General features: G+C 46.5%; 1 protein-coding gene and 1 long non-coding RNA gene across 8 annotated transcripts in view; one reads left to right on the forward strand and one right to left on the reverse strand.

Annotated features, from left to right (window-relative positions):
- Nucleotides 1–2,143: 2,143 nt before the first annotated feature.
- Nucleotides 2,144–20,048, reverse strand: part of LOC136304295 (uncharacterized) — a 69,595-nt gene continuing 51,690 nt past the window's right edge. The window contains exon 3 of the long non-coding RNA XR_010724461.1: nucleotides 2,144–2,458. This is a non-coding gene — a long non-coding RNA (uncharacterized lncRNA). The remainder of the gene's footprint in view (nucleotides 2,459–20,048) is intronic.
- Nucleotides 2,368–6,158, forward strand: LOC136304294 (large ribosomal subunit protein mL52-like). 7 transcript variants are annotated; one of them, XR_010724459.1, is made up of 6 exons: nucleotides 2,368–2,412; nucleotides 2,588–2,657; nucleotides 3,283–3,350; nucleotides 4,283–4,346; nucleotides 5,294–5,379; nucleotides 5,956–6,154. XR_010724459.1 is itself a non-coding variant. In XM_066207933.1 (5 exons), exons 1-5 carry the CDS (start codon nucleotides 2,385–2,387, stop codon nucleotides 5,957–5,959), a joined length of 234 nt encoding a protein of 77 aa, XP_066064030.1. In that variant the 5' UTR covers nucleotides 2,368–2,384; the 3' UTR covers nucleotides 5,960–6,152. The 7 variants fall into 7 exon arrangements, 5 of the variants coding, with proteins under 5 accessions (XP_066064030.1, XP_066064027.1, XP_066064029.1 ...); XR_010724460.1 differs by having other exon boundaries at nucleotides 5,303–5,379; nucleotides 5,956–6,153; XM_066207933.1 differs by lacking the exon at nucleotides 5,294–5,379 and having other exon boundaries at nucleotides 5,956–6,152.

The raw sequence follows: 20,048 nt of genomic DNA on the forward strand, positions 1-20,048 counted from the left end.
ACGAGGTGTGCTTTGATATCTTCCTCCAAGTTTTTCCAAAAAAAAAAAAATTTTTTTGCAAGTTTTTCCAAACAGTTTCTGCCGCAGAGCCAAAGGGCCCTCTGCTCAGAATCCTTTTCCTTAAAAGCATGGGGATATGGATGATTTCTGTGCCCCGTAAAGGTCCAGTGCCATTCACCTCTGGATACCAACCTGTTCTTCCATCTGACTGGGGATGGAGTCGCGGAAGATGAGAGGATTTCTCTCCAGCAATGATATCCTGCCCCTTGGCAGATATCAGGCAGTTCAAATCAAATTTCAGGTTTAGCTCACAACACTCAGGATGCTGACAGATGATGGAAGCACTGTCACAGCAGCTCTAGCTTGACTTTCCGCCTACACTACTGTACATTTTAAACCACTTCTGAACAGGATCACTAGAAATGGGCAGCCATCCCTAAATCATCCCTGAAAACACAATGGCATCCAACAGGTGTTTGCTTGAGTTATGCCCCTAAGGGAAGGCAGTACTTCAACAGGCATAGAGAGGATAAAAGGAATAATTCTGTTCCTAAGAGCTGCCTCCTTCCACCTTCTCCTCATTTGCCAAGGCCACGCACGAGGCCGATCAGCGCCGCCGGCGCCTCCGGAACCACCTGCAGCTGGCGGCCAAAGGTGACCAAAAAAACCCCCCCAAAAAAACCCCCCCAAAAAATTTGGGGGGAGGGGGAATCCCTCCCCAGAATGATATTTTTACATTTTTATTTATTTCGGGTTTTTTTTGTTTGTTTAATCAGGCCCTCTCCGGCAAACCTTCGCTGAAAACCCGCTGAGCTCCCTCGGGGCCGCTCCGGCCGCGCCCTCAGACACCCCGAAAAGACCCTGGAAAGACACGTTGGGCTGAGGGGGGATCCTGAAAAATTCAAAATAATTAAAAACCGGAAATATCCGACTCGTTTTTTGGGGCAAAAAACGGATAAAATCGAGAGGTTTTGGGGCGGTTTGGCCTCCGGGGCTTGCCGTACAAAATGCCGGCGCGGTGTGAGGGCGACAAAATGGCGGCTCGGAGATTTCGCCGTACAGAATAGAGAAAACAGGGATTTGGGAGGAAAAAAGGGGATTTCGGGGGAAAAGGGGATTTTAGAGATAAAAAAATGGATTTTCCGATTCTAAAATTGGAGAAAAGATGGATAAAATCGGGAGGTTTTGGGGCGGTTTGACCGCTGGGGGATGCCGTACAAAATGGCGGCGCTGTTTGAGGGTGACCTGAGGGCGCAGAATGGCGGCGCCTTGAGGATCGTGCCGTACAAAATGGAGAAAACGGAGATTTGGGTGGAAAAAGGGGATTTGGGGGAAAAGTGGATTTTAGAGATAAAAATGGAAATCTCCGACTCTAAATTTGGGGGGAAAAGGGCAAAATTTAGGGAGTTTTGGGGCGGTTTGACCGCTGGGGGTTGCCGTACAAACTGGCGGCGCGGTGTGAGGGGGGACGTGAGGGCGACAAAATGGCGGCGCGAGGTTTTTGCCGTAAAAAATGGAGAAAACGGAGATTTGGGGGGAAAAATGGGGATTTAGAATTTGGGGGGGGGAAACGGGAAAATTGAGGTTTTGGGGCGGTTTGGCCGCTCAGGGTTGCCGTACAAAATGGCGGCACGGTGCGGGGGGTTTTTCCGGACAAGACGGAAATTTGGGGGAGAAATGGAGAGTTTGGGGAAAAAAACAGGGATTTGGGGGAAAAAAAGGGAGATTTTAGGGGGAAAATTTGGAAATTTAGGGGGAAGAAATGGGATTTAGGGGGGAAATGGAAATTTAGGGGAAAAAAAAGCGGATTACGGGTGGAAAACTTGGGATTCAGGGGAAAAATGGATATTTAAGGGGAAAAATGAAAATTTAGGGGGAAAATGGGGATTTAGGGAAAAAAAAGAAGATTTAAGGGAAAAATGGGATTTAGAGGGGGGGAAATGGTGATTTTAGGTGGAAAAATGGGGATTTTAGAGGGAAAAACGAATTTTTTGGGGGAAAAAAAGTCTCTTTAAAAAGAAAAAAAATCCCCAAATCGGCAAAACCTGAGGGGAAAAATTTTCCCCACAACCGCCTCAAACTCCCACAAACAAAAAAAAAAACCCGCGGCGACAGCAAAACAACAACAACAAAAAGCGGCGATCTGAAAATTTATTGAAATTTAATTTTATTTTAATTTTATTTCGCTTCCGGCGTTTAATCGCCGGCGCCGCTCCCGCCTCGTTCCGTACAAGATGGCGGCGCACGAAGCGGAAGTTGGGTCATGGCACTTCCGGTGCGAAATGGCGCCGCGCTTCGCGGTCATTCCGTACAACATGGCGGCGAGCGGCTCTTTCGGTGACGTGCGCATGCGCGCGGTGACATCACTTCCTGGCGTGGCGAAGATGGCGGCGCGCAGAGTCCTCCGGCTCGGTTCGTCCCGGCAAAGCTCCAGGAGGGTCTCGGGGGGCGGGAGGCGCTGATTTAATGAGATGCAAATGAGCGGGCGTGGTCTGAGTGGGGTTGAGCGTGGTTTAACCTTGATTTGGGCGGGGTTTTGAAAGAAGAGGCGTGGCTAGCGCGTGATTGACGTTTGGCACCCCCCCAGCGGAGCGGCAGGCGCGCGCTGCCCGGCCCTGGCCACGCCCCCCGCAGCGGATTGGCGAATGGCGAGAGAGGTGAGGGGGGGAAAGAGGGCGTGGCCTCAGGAACGAGGCGTGGTTTTAAGGGAGGGGGCGTGGTTTCGTCGTGAGGGGATTTGGCGGGAAATTGTTTGGGGGAGGTTTTTTCCCTCGAAATTTGGGGAAATTTCCGGGATTTGGGACGTTTTTCCCTGGATTTGGAGGTTTTCCCCAAAATTTGGGGATTTTTTCCTGCAAATTTGAGGTTTGTCCCAAAATTTCTGAGTTTTTCCCAAATTTTTGGGGTGTTCCGTGGAGTTTTTTAGGAATTTCCCAGGATTTGGGGTGCAATCGGGGAAAAATTGGGGAATTTTGGAAAACTTTGGGGTAAATTTGGGATTTTTCCCCCAAATTCTGTGATTTTTACCCAAATTTTCGGGATTTTTTTTTTCCCAACAAATTTTGGGATCCTGGATGGATCTGAGGGAATTCCCGCTGGAATTTTGGGTTAAAATTCCCAAATTTTGGGATTTTTTTCCCCAAATTTTGGGCGTTTTTTCCGTCAAATTTTGATTTTTTTCTCCCCAAATTTTTTTGGTTTCTTCCCCGAACTTTGGGATTCCAGGGGATTTCTGCTGGAATTTTGGGGTAAAATTCCCAAATTTTGGGGTTTTTCCCTCAGCTTTGGGCTCTCCCCGAGTTCCTCTGGGCCCGGTGCCCTGCGGGACCTTCCTGACTGGAGATTTTCGGGTAAAAAAACGGAAATTTTGGGGAAATTTTGGAGAATTTTGGGAGATTTGGGGGAAATTTGGGAATTTTGGGGACAGAGTTTGGCGGTTTTGGGGAGAAAATTTTGGAATTTTGTGGCGGGGGGAAATGGGAATTTTTGGGGAGGGAAAATTTGGGAGTTTTGGGATAAAAATTTCGGGAATTTGGGGGGGAAATTTGTGGATTTTTGGGGGGAAAATTTCAGAAATTTTCAGGAAAATTTGGGAAGTTTTGGAGGGAAAATTGGGAATTTTGAGGAGAAATTTTGGGGAGGGCAAAAATCAGGAATTCGAGGATGGAATTTCTGGCAGGAATTTGGGAATTTTAGGGATAAAAATTTGGTGATTTGGAGCTGGAAAATTTGGGAATTTGGGGAGGAAAACCTGGGAATTTTGAGAGCAAAAATAGGGAATTTTGGAGAGGAAATTTGGGAATTTTGTGAGAAAAATCTGGGATTTTTTGTGGGGGGGAAACTCTGGGAATTTGGGTTGGAAATTTTGGGAATTTTTGGGAGGGAAAAACCCGGAAATCGGGGAGGAAATTTTGGGCGGAAAATTTTGGGAATTCTGGGGGGAAATTTGGGAATTTTAGGAAGGAAAATTTGGGAATTTTGGGGATTAAAATTTGGGAATTTTGGGGATAAAAATTTGGGAATTTTCGGGGGGAAAATTTGGGAATTGGGGGGGGAAGTTCGGGGATTTTGGGGAGAAATTTGGGGAATTTTGGGAGTGCAAAATTTGGGAAATTTGAAGGGGAAACGTGGGAAAATTTTTGGGGGAAGAAAATCGGGGAATTTTCAGAGGGAAACTTGGGAATTTTGAGGGGAGGATTTAGGAATGCTCTGGGGGGGAAATTTGGGAATTTTTGGGGGGGAAAAATTTGGGGATTTTTGTCTCTCCCCTCCCCCCGTCCAGACGGGCGCCCCTCCCCCCCCGGCGGGGGCAGCTCCGGCGGCTCCGAGAGAACCAAGAGCTGGTGGTGAGTCCCAAAAAACCCCAAAACTCCCCAAATTTACCCCAAAATTCCCAGTAAAAATTGGGATTTTTAGAGCCCCAAAAATCCCCAAAATTGGAATTTTTGAAGTTCCAAAACCCCCAAAATTCACCCCAAAATTTCCACCCAAAATCCCAAAAATCACCCCAGAATTCCCCCCAAAAATTGGAATTTTTAGAGCCCCAAAAATCCCAAAAATTCACCCCAAAATTTCCACCCAAAACCCCCCAAAATGACCCCAAAACTTCCACTGAAAACTGAGATTTTTAAAGCCCCAAAATCCCCCAAATTCACCCCAAAATTCCCACCTAAAATCCCTCAAAAAACCCCAAAATTCCCACTAAAAATTGGGATTTTTAGAGCCCCAAAAATCCCAAAAATTCACCCAAAAATTGGAATTTTTGAAGCCCCAAAACCCCCAAAATTTCCACCCAAAATCCCAAAAATTTACTCCAAAATTCCCCCCCAAAACTGAGATTTTTAAAGCCCCAGAATCCCCCCAAAATCACCTCAAAATTCCCACTAAAAATCGGAACTTTTAGAGCCCGGAAAACCCCCAAAATTCACCCAAAATGCCCCAAAAATGACCCCAAAAATTCCCATTAAAAATCCCAAAAAATGACCCAAAAATTCTGACTGAAAATTGGGATTTTCAGAGCCCCAAAATCCCCCAAATTCTCCTCAAAAATCCCCCAAAACCCCCAAACCCCCTCCCAGTACAAACCAGTACAAACCAGTAAAGAAAAACCCCAAACCAGTATAAACCAGTACAAACCAGTCACCCCAAATCCCTTCCCAGTTCATCCCACTTCATCCCAGTGACCCCTAAACCCCCTCCCCGTACAAACCAGTAAGGAAAACCCCCAAACCAGTACAAACCAGTATAACCCAGTACAAACCAGTACAAACCAGTATAACCCAGTAACTCCCAGTACCCCCAGCGCCGGGCCCTGGCCCTGAGCCGCTCCCTGGAGGCCGCCGAGCGTCGAGAGATCCCAGTTCAAACCAGTATGAACAGGTGAGGGCACTGGTTTATACTGGGATGAACTGGGAGGGGGTTTGGGGTCACTGGTTTATACTGGGATGAACTGGGAGTGGGTTTGGGGGTCACTGGTTTATACTGGGATGGACTGGGAGTGGGTTTGGGGTCACTGGTTTATACTGGGAGGGACTGGGAGTGGGTTTGCGGTCACTGGTTTGTACTGGGATGGACTGGGAGTGGGTTTGGGGTCATTGGTTTGTACTGGGATGGACTGGGAGTGGGTTTGGGGTCACTGGTTTATACTGGGATGAACTGGGAGGTGGTTTGGGGTCACTGGTTTATACTGGGATGGACTGGGAGTGGGTTTGGGGTCACTGGTTTATACTGGGATGGACTGGGAGTGGGCTTGGGGGTCACTGGTTTATACTGGGATGAACTGGGAGTGGGTTTGGGGTCACTGGTTTACACTGGGATGAACTGGGAGTGGGTTTGGGGGTTACTGGTATATACTGGGATGGACTGGGAGTGGGTTTGGGGGTTACTGGTTTATACTGGTTTAAACTGGTTTTGGGGTTTCTGGGCGTGGTTTAACCTTTGCCCCTCCCCCCACAGGTGAACCCACCACGCCCCTTGTCAGGCCACGCCCCTTCTCTTATATGGAGCGACAGGAGCAGGACAAACTGGGCGGGGCCTGGGGGTTACTGGGTTGTACTGGGAGGGAGTGGGAGGGGCCAACGCGGCTCTGACCCCGCCCACCGCGCCGATATGCAAATTTATGTAAATGAGATCAGAAATAAACGCGATTGACGTCACTGACCACGGGGACTGGGAGTTACTGGTTTCTACTGGGAGGGGCCTGGGCGTGGCTCTGACCCCGCCCACCTCACTGAGGCGCCAGCCTTATGTAAATTTATGCAAATGAGAGGCGAAATAAACGCGGGTGACGTCATTTGTACGCCAAGGAGCAAAGCGGCGCCGGGGGAATGATGGGATAAACCGAGGCACAGAGTTCCGCAGGGCATGATGGGATACAACGAGGCGCAAAGCGGCGCGGGGCATGACGGGATACACCGAGGCGCAAAGCGGCGCCGTGGGGAATGACGGGATACACCGAGGTGCAAAGCAGTGCCGCAGGGCATGACGGGATACAGCGAGGCGCTAAGCAGCGCGGGGCATGACGGGATACACCGAGGTGCAAAGCGGCGCAGGGCATGACGGGATACCTGCAGTTCCTCTCCTAGAGGAAGGCTCAGCCTGGGACTCACTCCTCTCTCTTCCAAGACACCACTTTGGAAAACTGCAGGATTCCAACCTAACCCTTCCTCCAACACAGGGGCTGGAAGAAAAGATTCAGAATTTCTGTCCACCCCCATAGGTTCAGCCATACAGCTATGGCAAAATGCATCTCTTCTCTGCAGTCTTCTCACGTAAGATTTGTTTCTTTAATAAACCTTTCCTCGCAGGAGCAGTCTTACATCAGTAGGAGATTTATAATATTTTAAGTAAATTTATAAACCGAGGGTTTGTAGTTGCACATACAGCAGAGATTCCAGGTGACAGCAGAGCAGACCAAATGCAGCCAGACTGGTGTTTTAAAACTGAGGTCATTGACTGATTCCTGTGATCCACAATCCCAACACCAGGCCACACCTGGTGTTCTTGCCTCTAGAGAAAAGCACACAACCTATTATCTCTGCTGAGCTCATTTGGTACCATTTAATACGTATTTATCACACACTCACAAAATGGCAAGTGTGGTTGCATCACTACCACAAAATGCTCTTGGGGATTTACTCAATCATTGATGATTACAGAAATGGTAAGAAGAGAGGCCAAACAATAGGGTGAAAAGGTGGATTTGCCCTACACAGCATCCAAATTCTTAACAACAGGATGGACTTTGCCACTTATTGCTAATGCTAACTCACATAGAAGGAGTTAGAAGTTTGATCTGCAAGACAGTTCACACAAGGCCACAAAAGAAAACAAGCACTTTACATGTTGAATTTCACCCCTGTTTATGAGGTTTTCTCATGATATTTAACTTCAATTATCAAACACAAATTTTCAAACATACTGGTGAACATCCCTCAGTCCAGAGTCTGTGCCTATTTCTTGCTGTAAGTTAGATGAGCAAACAGATAAAATTGTATCAGTTCCTTTGAACCGACCGATTTCAATTCAACTGTGGTTACAGCATTTCAACGGCGAACAAAAAGCATGCACAGCTGAGTTTCAGAATATATAAATACTCACACAAAGCAACATTTTCAACTCCAAGAGTGTTTAGTATGACACACTTAACTACCTCCAGTACCTAAGAGATCTGTATTGAAAAATCTGAGCCGTGTTACTAATTTTAAGTGGACACTCAAAAACCAAACCCAAACATGCCACATGTCCTGGCTCTCTTAGCACTGCATTGGCCATAAACACACAATAATTTTGATTCCAAATATTTCTCAGGGTTTCCTGGGTTTTTGTTGTTCCTACAAGTATCCCAGCTTGTTTTTACTCACTGTACCAGTCTCAGGTTGTAAACACAAGTGGGTTGTGACTCTCCCATAAGCAAGTTTTTTCATGTATTTGCAAAAATGACCGCACGAACGTGGTTACAGCTGCTCACATGCTCTACTGCCTACACACACTGAAATGCCAAACAATTAAGGAAGGCTCCAATGAATTCTCAAGATTTGGGATGTTTTTTAAGAGCTATTTCAAAAAATAACTAAAACCAGTATTTGTTGATGCATTTACTACCACGTAATTGTACTAGAGCCCGTTGAAGAGACAAATTTGAGCGCTTTTTTTTTAATGCTTTAAGAAAGTATCTTTACCGAACACAAGAATTGGTTTACACTAGCAAAGCATCAGCCCAGGTTCTGCATTTCATCAGTGCTTGGACAGACAAAATGAATTTTGTACATCTATCTACCAAAGGATTGCTATTCTTGGCAGTTTATTATCCTGACTGGATCAATTAATTCCTTGCACTGGGGCAACAGGATGATGCACAGATAGACACAGAAGCTCAGAAAACCTTTAGAAATACCTCGTGACTGACCATGAGACTCTGGCCAACCTCAGCCCAAGCATTTTCTCAATATCTTCTGTACACTAATCTAGGGGAGCTATGAAACACAAGAAATCTCCCCTAACACAAATTACCACTCACCAGTGGCCAATATTACAGCCCTGACCTGATAAAAATATCCAGGAATCATCCGAATCAGATTTTTCTCCCTAGCCCATCTGCTGACAAAATTACACAAAACAAAGTGTTTAAATTGCCATTATGTACCAAGACGGATGAAGATGCACAAGATCCTGTATTTGGTAACTGAAGTTTCCTCATGCAGCAAGGGGAGGACAAACTGGGGGAAGCAATCTCTTTGTCCTAGCATGGACACAGAAGAAAACCATTTAGTCTGAGACTAAATTCATGTCATAATGAACTTCTACCTTTGTTTGTTCCCACCACTTTCAAAATATTCCTCTCTTAAAATAACAATCCTTTTGTTCAGGCTGCATTTTCACTTTCTGTGTTAAACACTTCCAAAATAACTTTGAATATCTGAGGAATTCAAGTTGTTGAAAACAGGGGCTGGGAGGAAAACAAATTAAACAGATTTGTTTAAGCCCAGTGTGCTTATATGAAAATCTTTCATTCGGCTTTCACAGCTCCATCTGCATGGCGATCTCGGTAGACTCACGGACAGATTTAAACTTGGCATTATCTAATGTACCTTGGGAAAAATCCTGCACAGCAAATAGAATTTTTAAAAGTGGTACTGCATTCAATGAGCAACTAATAGGGTTGCATTTACTGGGTTGCATTACATTTACTTGAACTGCAGCAGAGGAACATTAAGGATAAGAAGCCCATTTGGAACTTATGTTCTTTAGCCTCCATTTGAATATACATTTCAGGTGTAGATGTTACAGTATTACGGGGGGGTTTAGAGTCTAGGCTTTGTGCAAAAATTAACAACTCCAGTATATTTGGTGAGGGGAAGCAGCAAAAAAATCCCATAAACACACTGTACACAACCTGTGCCAATCCCACATGTGACTTGTGGCCTGACAGTGCTGTCAGCTCTCCATCTTAAAACAGCTTGGTTTTCCATTCCACTGAAACCAAACCTTTTCCACAGCATCGACACATTCCCTGCTTATGGCCAGCCTGTTGTGACCCAGAACCTTCACAGCTGGTTGTTGGGTGGGTGGGTTTTTTTGTTTTGAACCTTCTCCTTCACAACAATTCTCACTAGCACATGAACTTCACTCCATGTTACTCAACTGTGCCCTGCTTTACATTCCAGGCTGTTGAGACCATCCAGTTCTTCCAGGAATTATCTGCTCCTCCAGCCTACCAAAGTCTCTTAATCCTGTGCCATGGCATTTAGTTCATCCTGAAGAACGGTCTCAAGACAAACCCTGAGGATCTGTATTAACAGACCAATTCTTCCCTTCCAAGTACAGCTTCTTGCTCTCCCCTTCAGTCATTCCCTGTCCAGTTTACCAACCACCATTTTAACACCTTATTTTGTAATTTCCCATAGAGTACTACACAGACATGCTTCTTAAGTGTAGATGATGAACTTCCTACACCTAAACTATTATCAAGTTAAAGGACGGGCTACATCTGGCACCAATTACTTTGGACAAAAATCTCTCATCCATGTGCTATTTGCTGTTGAATCTGTCAATATTTTTTCCAGATAGGCTCTAGAAAGTCATCCATCCTCTTCAGACCAGAATAATTCTCTTGCCCCTCTCCTTTCCCCATTTTTTTTCTTCCTTTTACACATTTCTTGTCTCTCAAAATGTAGTCATGATGTTTGCCAATAGATTTCACAAATCTCTAAGGGCCTAGTTCTTGAGTAAAAATAAATAAATTAGAGATAGATGTTGATATTTGTCACAAATACATTTAATTCCTCATTTTAGACAGAGCCCTTCTTTGGTTTGTTTAATCTCTGCAGTTCAGGCAACCTCTTGCACATATATCGACTCACTTAATCCTTGCCTTCTTCCCTTTCTCTGCCCTCTTCTCACCCCCACGCACAAGCACATGGCTCTACAGACCTGATAAAAAATTAACTTTCATCAGCAAGCTACTTTAGTCTGTAAATCACCCTGAGCAAAATATTGCCAAGTAAGGGACACACTACAATTAAACATCAAGAAAAAGCGGCCCTAAAAAAGTGAAAAACGCTTATTAGAAAGGATAGACAGGAGTCAGGAAAAACAAAACTTATGGCAAAATCTGGTTTCTTAAAATAATTAAATTTGAAGCAATACAAAAAGAAAAAAAACCCTATTTCTGTGTTTCCAACTGTCTTCGTATTTGTCCAATTACTAACCCAGATATGGAAACAAACCAATGTAATGCACTTCAACTTGATCCCTGGAGATGCCTCCTTGAAATAAGATTCAAAACCACAACTTCTCAATTCCTGTTAAAAATTCATTTCTTCGGAACACTGTTAGGCAGAACAGTGAGACAAGAACCTCTGAAAAAGAATGCACCACCAGAGACAGAAAATTATTTTGAATCTATTGAAAGCATTGATATTAAATCTCGATACAAGCTGAAGTCTGTAACAAAAAGTACTATTTCCTACAGGACACTTAAGGACTGTAGGACACCATGTCTCCATAGGCCTGGGAAATGTGTTTTTAAAGATACTCCTTCAAAGGCCTCATCCAGAGTTTGGACAAAACTAGATGTCCAAGTTTCCTGTCTCTTGAAGTAACAAGTAAAAACAATGTTTTGAAGACTGTCAGGACAATCCTGGAAACATAAGAGCAGTCCACACAACCTCAAATTGTTCTCTTTAAGGAAAATGCTGGAACTGCAAGTTGTCACAAGGCAAATTTGCAAAACTTAAACATTTCCACAAGTTTTCTCAGCTGTTCTGCAGTGTTGCTGCAGTGTCCTCTGCTCCCAAAAAAACAGGCTTTCCACCGTTTTTAGCTGCAGCTTAGCAGTGGTGGGAAAAACTGTGTTTCTGCAGACAGAGCCATCAGCTGGAAGATTTGAAATACTTTTCAAGACAAAGTTCCTCCTCTCTCATTCCCCAAAAGCAGTGTTATAGAGAACCTACGTTCTGGAAAACTCTCCACATACAAACCTCTGCACATTAACAGGGAAAGAAAACAAGATTAAGAGAACACTGCAAGGACTGCAAAGTAAGAGGAATTCCCCTACAAACTGTTTTGGTTCTAATACTACTTCTAGTATGAACAGTTTGTCACTTCTATGATAATATCTTGCTTCATTCCCGAGTTCCCCAACGCATAACAACAACTTCAGAAAAATAAAACAAGCATTGGGTTTTGTTTTGGGTTTTGTTTGTTTGTTTGTTTCAAAACACAGCAGAACACAGCAATATTTTCCCAACTAAGCAAGACAAAGTCACATTGTTCATTGCCACTCTGCCTTTTCTAATTTCCTGGTGTAAGCAAAAGAGATTGCTCTAGCCTGAAAACAGGAGTTATCATCCAGCATCAAACTCAGCCTAAGGTATTAGCTCACGTCTGTAATGATGATTCAAAGCTGCAGTGATCAATATCACATCACAAGTGTCTAATCCAGAGGGCATTAAAGGATCCTGTTACTGCCTATCTGAAGGATCACACCGGAGTTTCAGATGATATCAATGCAAAGGTAGAGAAAAGAGAAAATTCTCACCCCACAGAAGCAGCAAATTGAACTCTCTCTAGGAAGCTTCAAGCTTCTACTTTATGTGGAAACTATTTTACTGAAATTTGTCATTTCCATGTTAAGACACAAGTTTATCCCATGGAGGAGAACCCCTTCACAACCATCCACCACTACCTGAGGGGGTTTTTTTTCAGATGAGTGTCTGAATATTACACACACAAACAGCTGCAGGTAAACAGAACTTTGTCAACCCAGCTCAGCACGGAATGGAAAAGGAAAAGCAGACACAGGGAAGTCAAAAGTCAACTAACAAAACTCAAAGCACATTAAAGAGAGCTGTATTTAAGCCAACACAGCTAAGAACTGCCAGCTGCACAAGATACAGGATTTTGTTCAGTGTTACAAAATGCCAGTTTTTTTCTGCTGATTTACTAGATTTTGTGCAATTCTCTATTTTTAATAGAAAGATAAAGCTCATGAGTCACCCTGAAATCTGCAGCCAGGTTCCTTCACTCTCTCCTTTCCAAAGTGGCAAACATTTCAAATTAAGCTCTAATACAAAGAATACTACGTGCACTAAAAGCTGTCTGTTCTTGTGCCCTGTATCAAGGTTTGAAAATAGCACAACAGTGTTAAAAAAAAAAGTGTTCTCTGATACACAAAAAGTGAGAATAGGCTAATTTTTACTACAGTGACTTTGCCACAAATCACTTTTTGCCCAATGCAAAGTTAAAACGCAAAGGGCAAAAAACGGTTCCCTGTAACTAAAGCAAGATCCACTTGACAAGTCAGTCACATTAGTGATCTTCTAGTCAAAAAAGGAACTTTTACCAAAACACAATATTCCCGCCCTGTTACACAGAGGGACTATTTGTAGACCTTCCACTGTACTGCAGTCTGAAAACTTTTAATTTCCATTTCTGGCTAAAATTATTTTTTTTATCTTGACGTATGTTTGACATCAGAGAAATATTGGATGAGTTTAAAGTACAAGTAGGGCTTGTCTGCCCTCCTTTTCCTAAATTTATTCAGCCTTTTCCTTTGAAAGCAAACACCATTCTACATCTACAAATTCTACAAATCCTGCATCATAAGTCCCACACCTACAACTTCCCCACAATTCCTATGCAGCTCCATCCTCTACTGCCACAAGTACCTGGCAGCTCACTGGAGGAAATCATCACTTTTGGTTTCCCAGTTACTGTCAATCTTTCACTCCCTGTTCCGATTTAGTGGCACTACCCTGCTAAACTCCTATTTGGTTTGTGTCACTTCTGCCCACTCCTTTTTCCTACCACATTGTCTTGTCAGGCTCTTGCTGCTTTCTCTCTCCCCAGTCTAGCATGCATGAGGACCCTTTATGCCCAAGATATAACTCAGAGAAGCTTCCTGTCACATTTCAGAACCTCCAGAAAACCCACTTTTCCTTAGGTGTAGCAGACTTATTCCAAGAGCAAAATGAAATCAGAGTTTGTTATTTCTAAATATACTTGTGATAGCTTTGATGGTTTTTTCCACCTCATTCCTCTCCTTACAGTCTAAAACATGAAGGCCTTAACCTTCTTTGTTTAGTAGAGAGTCAAGTTCTTGGCTACAAGCACAGTCAAGAGGGCAAAATTTTCCACAGCACATCACTGACAATCAGCAGAAACACACTGTGCATGTACAACATCAGAATTGTAGGCAATTTCAAACCTTATTCTGCATCCCGACATACGAGTGACACTATACACAGGGCATGAAATGAAAAAATGGCAAGAACTTTGTACATAAAACGTAGAAGGCCTTTGCCAGGAGTGAAGAGCAAAACTTTGTACAATACAAGCCTCAAATGTAATGATATTTACATGCTAAAACAATGACAGCCACAAATGACATAACCTTGCTTTTCTGTATTACAGAAACAAGGGTCGCTATTCCAAGTGGAACGTGAGGGCGGTCTGGCTGAAAAATCCATCACCTCACTGACCTCCACGGTTGATTTAACTGATTTGGAAGGCTAGATGAGTGCCCCATACAACACCAAGTCTGAGGGCATCCATCCTAAAGCTGTTTGCTCGCAGAGAACAACCCCCTGAGCAGACGAAACCATCCATGCGTCAACAGTACATGGTACCTGCACTCCCCAAATACAGCAGCCAACGAGGCCCAGGTGGATTTGGAAGAGAACGTGAGTAGTCCAGCTTCCAGGACTGCAGGACACATGGAAGTGAGACCACCCCCAAACAAGCTCAAAACCAATTTCTAAGAGAAAAACGGGTAGTCTATCTTCCAGGATTGCAGACACATGAAAGGGAGAGCCCCTAAACAAGCTCAAGATGCAGTTTTTGGAGAAAAAACTCAAACCACCATGACTGCAGACATACATTAGTGAGACCACCCCAAACCAATTCCAGTTTTATCTGCAGGAGAATATCAGGTGGTCAAGCTTCCAGGAGCAGAGACACATGAAAGTGAGATGCCAACAAACAAGCTCAGGGTCCAAATGTAGGAGAAAAAAGGGCAGTCAAGCTACCTAGACAGCAGATAGATCAAAGTGGGACCACCCCCCAACAAGCTCAAAGTTTAATTCTAGGAGAAAAAAGGGGAGCCAACATTCTAGAACTGCAGACACATGAAAGTGAGACCACCACGAAACAACCTCAAGGTCCAAATGAGGCAGAAAAAAGATTAGTCAAGCTTCCAGGACTGCAGGCACATCCAAGTGAGACCACACCTGTTATGAGTGGGCCAGGAGACAAATCTCCCTTTAAATGCCTGTATTAGGACAGCTTTGGGCGGGGAACCCAAGGGGTCACACACACCGCCACTGCTCCCTGGAGCGATGAGGACGAGGAGGTGAAACAGCTTTGCCAGGTGCCCGACAGAGCCGGGGCTTGCGTCCCCACGAGAGCCGCAGGAAAGCACAGGCTCGTTGACAAGCCAAGGGCAGTCACGCAGAGAGGGCACTATCTGACTTATGGCGACAAGACACGGAGCCCCAGCAAGCAGCCCCATGTTCTCCCTGCTCACTGGGGTAGTTTGGAGTCCTGTCTGGCTAATGGCTCACCGGCCCTAGGGGTTTTTAGGCGTCCACTCCACCTCCTGTGGGCACTGCAGTCCCAGGGAGTTCTCTGGTTTGCGTGTCGCCATCAGGGCTGTGAGGGGAGCAGCGGGAGCACGGCCCCACGGGAAGGAGACAGTTTCAAAATGGACGCCGGCACGAAATGGGGGGTGAGGGAGAGCGGAAAAGGTACACAAATGAACTTATTCACATGCAAACTTGTCACGATCCGCTCACACAAGCGGGGTTCGTGATGGTTCGTTTTAGGGATCTCAGAGCGCAAAAGACACAGCGGGGGACAAACTCAGTTTACTCAATCACAAATGCACCTTTATTTAGTGCCAACAAATGCGATAGTGGGGAGAGAAAAGGAGAATAGTAAGGAAAACAGAAAAGAGGGGAAGGGGATTATAGCTACCAGCATGGAGGGTCGAGTCCTCGAGGCTTTTGAAGATGCCTATAGACGCGATCTTCTCCAGTGGGGAGATCTCAAAAGTGAGCGGGGGTCTCCAGGGTTTTTATAGTCCTCTCCGAAGCGACAGGCAGTTGGCCAAACAGCTGGGGGAAATCATTGCAGTGTGTTCATTTAGAGAACCCAGAACAAGTCGGTCGTCAGCAGGTACAGCGTCAACCAGTCCAAGTCAGCAGGTGCAGTGTCAGCAGGCGCGGTCACTTCACCGTGACTTGCCCATTGTTTCTGCTCAGGTTCTGATGTTCCCATATGGGTGCTGGGTGTTTTCCATCAAACACACCTGCAGGCAGCACTTGGCCAACATCCCACCTCAGCCAGGCCAGAACTCCTGTGTTGAGATTTTCAAGTCCCTTTTAGGGGTTTCAGTCTCTGTCCTTGACGATGGTCGTGAGGCAGATGAGGGATCTTTGGACCGTCTCTTACACAAGGGTTGGCAGGGGAGAAGATCCCACTTCAGGCTTCCACAACCCATCTCCAGGTTTCTCTCTAAGCCCTCCCGGTGTAGCAATGTATCTGAATAACTTGGGCCATTCCCTGTATCAGCCAAACTGTTTGTAGAGAAGACGACACCTGCAGTCTTCTTTTCCAGAGTTCGCAGGAATTCATCAAGGCTACAGGAACAACAAAAGCTCTGAAAATAAGAGCCTAGGAAAGCCTCTCCAAGAAATGCAAAACTCGGATAGGACACACATAGCACGGTGATGGACACTTAACCAATTAAGTGCCCTGAAAGATGCGTGCGTGCGTTCCTGCCTTCCTGCCTGCCTGCCTGATGGAGAAATAACTTAGCCGATATCTTTGGCTCTTGGGAGAGGGAGATACACACCCAGCTCAGGTGAATCCTTCCTAAGAAAAAGTTCTCTTTGGCTTTGATGACTTTGTCGCCCCATTTAATTTCATCTAAGAGTTGGCTCCTTTCTAACACCCCTCTCCCAACAGCTCAGGGCTGCATTGCACAGTGCTTGCTGTGTGCCAGAGAGCTCAAAGCAGGCTGGCCTGGAGCCCCGGAATATTTCTGCAGAACACTCTGCATTTCACCCCTTTGCTCTGGCTCAGTGCACAACTCCAGCACTGCAGGCGCTTCCTCCCAGAGCCGTGTGAGGCCCCGGCTCCTGCAGATGTGACCTGACAAGCTGTCCCTGCCTGCCGCTGGCCTCGGTTCCCCCGGCAGAAGCGCCGTGCCTGAAGGAGGCTGCCCTGTGCCGGAGCCTGCGGAGCAGCCCGGCTCCCTCCCCTGTGCCCAGAGCGCTGCACACACTGCTCGCCTTGGCCAGGAGTTAGAGGGCAGCCGGCACAAGGGTGGCAATCCTCAGCCAGGCCTGCAGCCCTCGCCTGTGGTTTGCCTTTCTCTGCTCCTGTGCACGCTCCGGACGGCCGATGCCACCGGTCTGTGCTGTGCCCAGCACGGCCACGCTTCCCCTCGGGAGCAGCCGGCTGCCAGCTGGGCTCTGAGAGCGCAGGATTCGCCCGGGGCCACCAAGAGGTACCCAGGGCCGGGCTGCTGCCTCTTGCAGCTCCAAGGGCCTCCTTGCAGCTGCCTCTGCCCCGGCTCAGGCTGCTCCGGGCTCTGCCAGGGCTCTGCTGGGGCTCCAGCCTGGGCAAGGCGGGGCCTGGGCTCACCCTGCAGCCGCTGACAGCTCTGCACCAGCTCTGCGCCTTTCCCAGCAGCCTCCCTGATCTTTCTGCTGTCTCACTTGGGCAAAACTCTCCCCCAGACAAAGAGATTGCACTTAGGGATACAAATGCAAGTGGCAGGAACCCAAATGCTCTCGAGTCAGAGCTCAAGGCCTGCATCTGCACAGGGTATTTGGGCTGCCCCACTCGTCCTTTGGTTCTGCCTGCAAATGCCACTGCCCTTTCTGCCTCAAACACAAGTGCCACAGCTGGGTAAAACCCAGCCCCTGGGCCATATTCCAAAGGCACTGCGGTCCGGAGAGCATGACGAAAGAAGAGCCTACTCCCCCTTCAAACCGTACCAAAGAGGGCATCAATGTCACTTTCCACCTCTAAGCAAAAATGGACAGTTCAGAAGGAAATGTTGAGCATTCTCACAGGCTCAGAAGGAGGACAATCTTCAAAATGACTTGAGGTTTCAGAAACTTTATTTACAATCCTAGGCCAAAATACTACCCTACAATCCTAGGCTAAAATCCTACTCTACAATCCTAGCTACAATCCTGCTCTACAATCCTCTACGATGCTGGTGATGGAAGAAAAAGTTTTTAAGTGACTGGTCCATTCCTGTCAACTCCTTCTACTTCTTAAATGTAAGGATGAGTGGCACCAGGCTGGATGTAGGCTTGGCCGATGTTACAAATGGATGCTGCACAAAGGAAAACAAAAAACAAGAATGAACCATTACTTTTCAAGCTAAGAGCCCCAAAGGCAGGGTAATCTTTTTTTCAATGAAAAGGGGATTGAGTCAGAGTAGGTCTAAGGAGCAACAGTGGGACAACAGTGGCACAGCTTACTGCAAGAGCTGCTAAATGCCCCAGGCCTGGAAATATTTCAGGTCTGAGCATCCTGATCTCTTTAAAGACGCCCCTGCTCATTGCAGGGCACTTGGACCAGATGACCCTTACAGGTCCCTGCCAGCCCAGCCCAGTCTAGGATTCCTGGCTGTTCTCATTTGGACAGCACCAAGAGTGGAGGCGAGGAGGACGAGGCTCATCTGATGCCTGGCACTTCAGTGCAGGAGGAGCCCGTCCCTGGGACACTGTTTCCCCTGCAGCCCCTTGGCATTTTACCTGCAGCAGCTCCTTGGCAGACCAGCGCCGCTCCTCGTCTCTCTGCAGGCAGCAGCTCAGGAAGTCACGCAGCAAAGGGGAGAGGAGCTTGGGCTGCCGCAGCTCTGGGATCCCTTTGATGGCTATCAGGAATCGAGCCTGGAGAAAAAGGAAAGACGAGTCTCTCAGCTGCTTCTTTCACATCTGGAACTGCTCTCCCAGATCCCATCGTTTCAGCTGCACTCTGCAGTGGCTCTTTCTGCCGTGGCACAGAGGCAGAGATGACTTTCCTGGACCAACAAAAAACCCAAAGCCTGATGCAGTCACAGCTTTTCCAGCATCCAGCAGATCTTGCCCTGGCAGCTGATTTCATTGACTGACCTCCTTAGTGGAAACTACATCAGCAAAAGCACCTTTGCTTCTCCGAGGATTCACCTGACCAGCTTGACAAGCTAGTTGGAAGAGGGACTTTGCTCTACTAACTCACTCTAGTATTTCCAAGGAGTATGACATGAAAAGCATCTCTGCAGCACTTGTTGGTCCCTTAAGCACAGCTGCTATAAAAGTCATCAAGCTTTTTCCTTGGTTCTTGAAAACAATGGTAATTAAAAGTAAAGAAAGGAAATCCCTCAGTTAAGGCAAGTTTCCCTGTGAGAAGAATGGGGGTACACTTCTCTCCAAACCACTGTTTTAGAAACTTTGTTGGGTTTAGGTTTCTTTCTTTCATTTCAGGAAAGATAACAGCAGCTCTAAGATGCTTGTTTGCTGCTATTAGGGCCATCTACACGGCCAAAAGAGCTGGAAGGACTTCTAAGCCAAAGCCAAATGTTGCCTGAGAAGGGAGATGGTTTACCTGGGCTAAGGCTTGAGTTCCCCCACGGATGCAACCAAAACCCCAGCAGATGCTGATGTGCTGCAGGGACATTTTCAGAAAGGGACCGTGGTGGAAGTAGTTCCAGCAGATGGCAATGGGATTTTGTCCAATGGCACACAGAACGTGGGATGGGGGAGAAAGACAGCGGGATCAGAGAGTATTTACACCTTACCACGAGAGGACCTTTATTCCAGTAAGGAGGTTTTCCTTCTACCATTTCAATGCCCACAATTCCAAAAGACCATATGTCTGCTTTGGGGCCATAGGACTCAGCTTTTGCAATTTCAGGCGCCATCCACCAAGCAGTCCCGGTCACCGTTCTCCGTCTACTCTGCTCAGGGGTGAGTTGAGCAGAGAGGCCAAAATCAGCTGGGGAGAAAGCAAAAGAAGGTTTTTATTTGAATCCTGTGCAATTAGGAAAGCAAGGAAAAGAATTGCCCAGTTGAAGTTGGAGAATGTGCTACTGAATCTCCTAGACAACTGTCCCTGCTCTGTTTCCTCAGGACTTTAGCCAAGGAAATATGGCATTGGCTGCTTCAAAAATCCCCACATTTTTTACACGGCCTCCAGCAGTGTCTTTTGTTCCCCTGAAGCTTTAGACCTGTAGCCCCCTCCCTCTGGAAGGGACACACACAGAGCAATGCCACTGTGCACTGCTCGATCCTTGCCATAGGTCTGTGCACGTTGCCACCGCGTGGTCGGCTCACAACAGGCTCCCTGCACTGCCACCAGCACCATTTTGGGGGGGCTGGCACTCACTCAAAAGCAGCCCCACAGCCCACATATCCCTGGAACGCTGCACCTGCCCGAGAATATACTGACCCAGCTTGACAGAGCCATCCGTTTTGAGGAGAATGTTGAGGCTCTTCACATCTCGGTGTATCACGTGGTTGGAATGGAGAAAATGCAGTCCTTGCAGG

This window comes from Chamaea fasciata, unplaced genomic scaffold (assembly GCF_029207755.1).
Source record: "Chamaea fasciata isolate MVZ Bird 193981 ecotype frontalis unplaced genomic scaffold, bChaFas1.0.hap1 SCAF_68, whole genome shotgun sequence".
Taxonomy (NCBI): domain Eukaryota; kingdom Metazoa; phylum Chordata; class Aves; order Passeriformes; family Sylviidae; genus Chamaea; species Chamaea fasciata.

Coding starts and splice junctions, on each gene's coding strand:
- LOC136304294 (XM_066207928.1), top strand. CDS start 2,385: ATGGCGGCGCGCAGAGTCCTCCGGCTCG. Junction 2,413..2,587: donor GCGCAGAGTCCTCCGGCTCG/GTTCGTCCCGGC, acceptor GCACCCCCCCAG/CGGAGCGGCAGGCGCGCGCT. Junction 2,658..4,282: donor ATTGGCGAATGGCGAGAGAG/GTGAGGGGGGGA, acceptor CCCCCCGTCCAG/ACGGGCGCCCCTCCCCCCCC.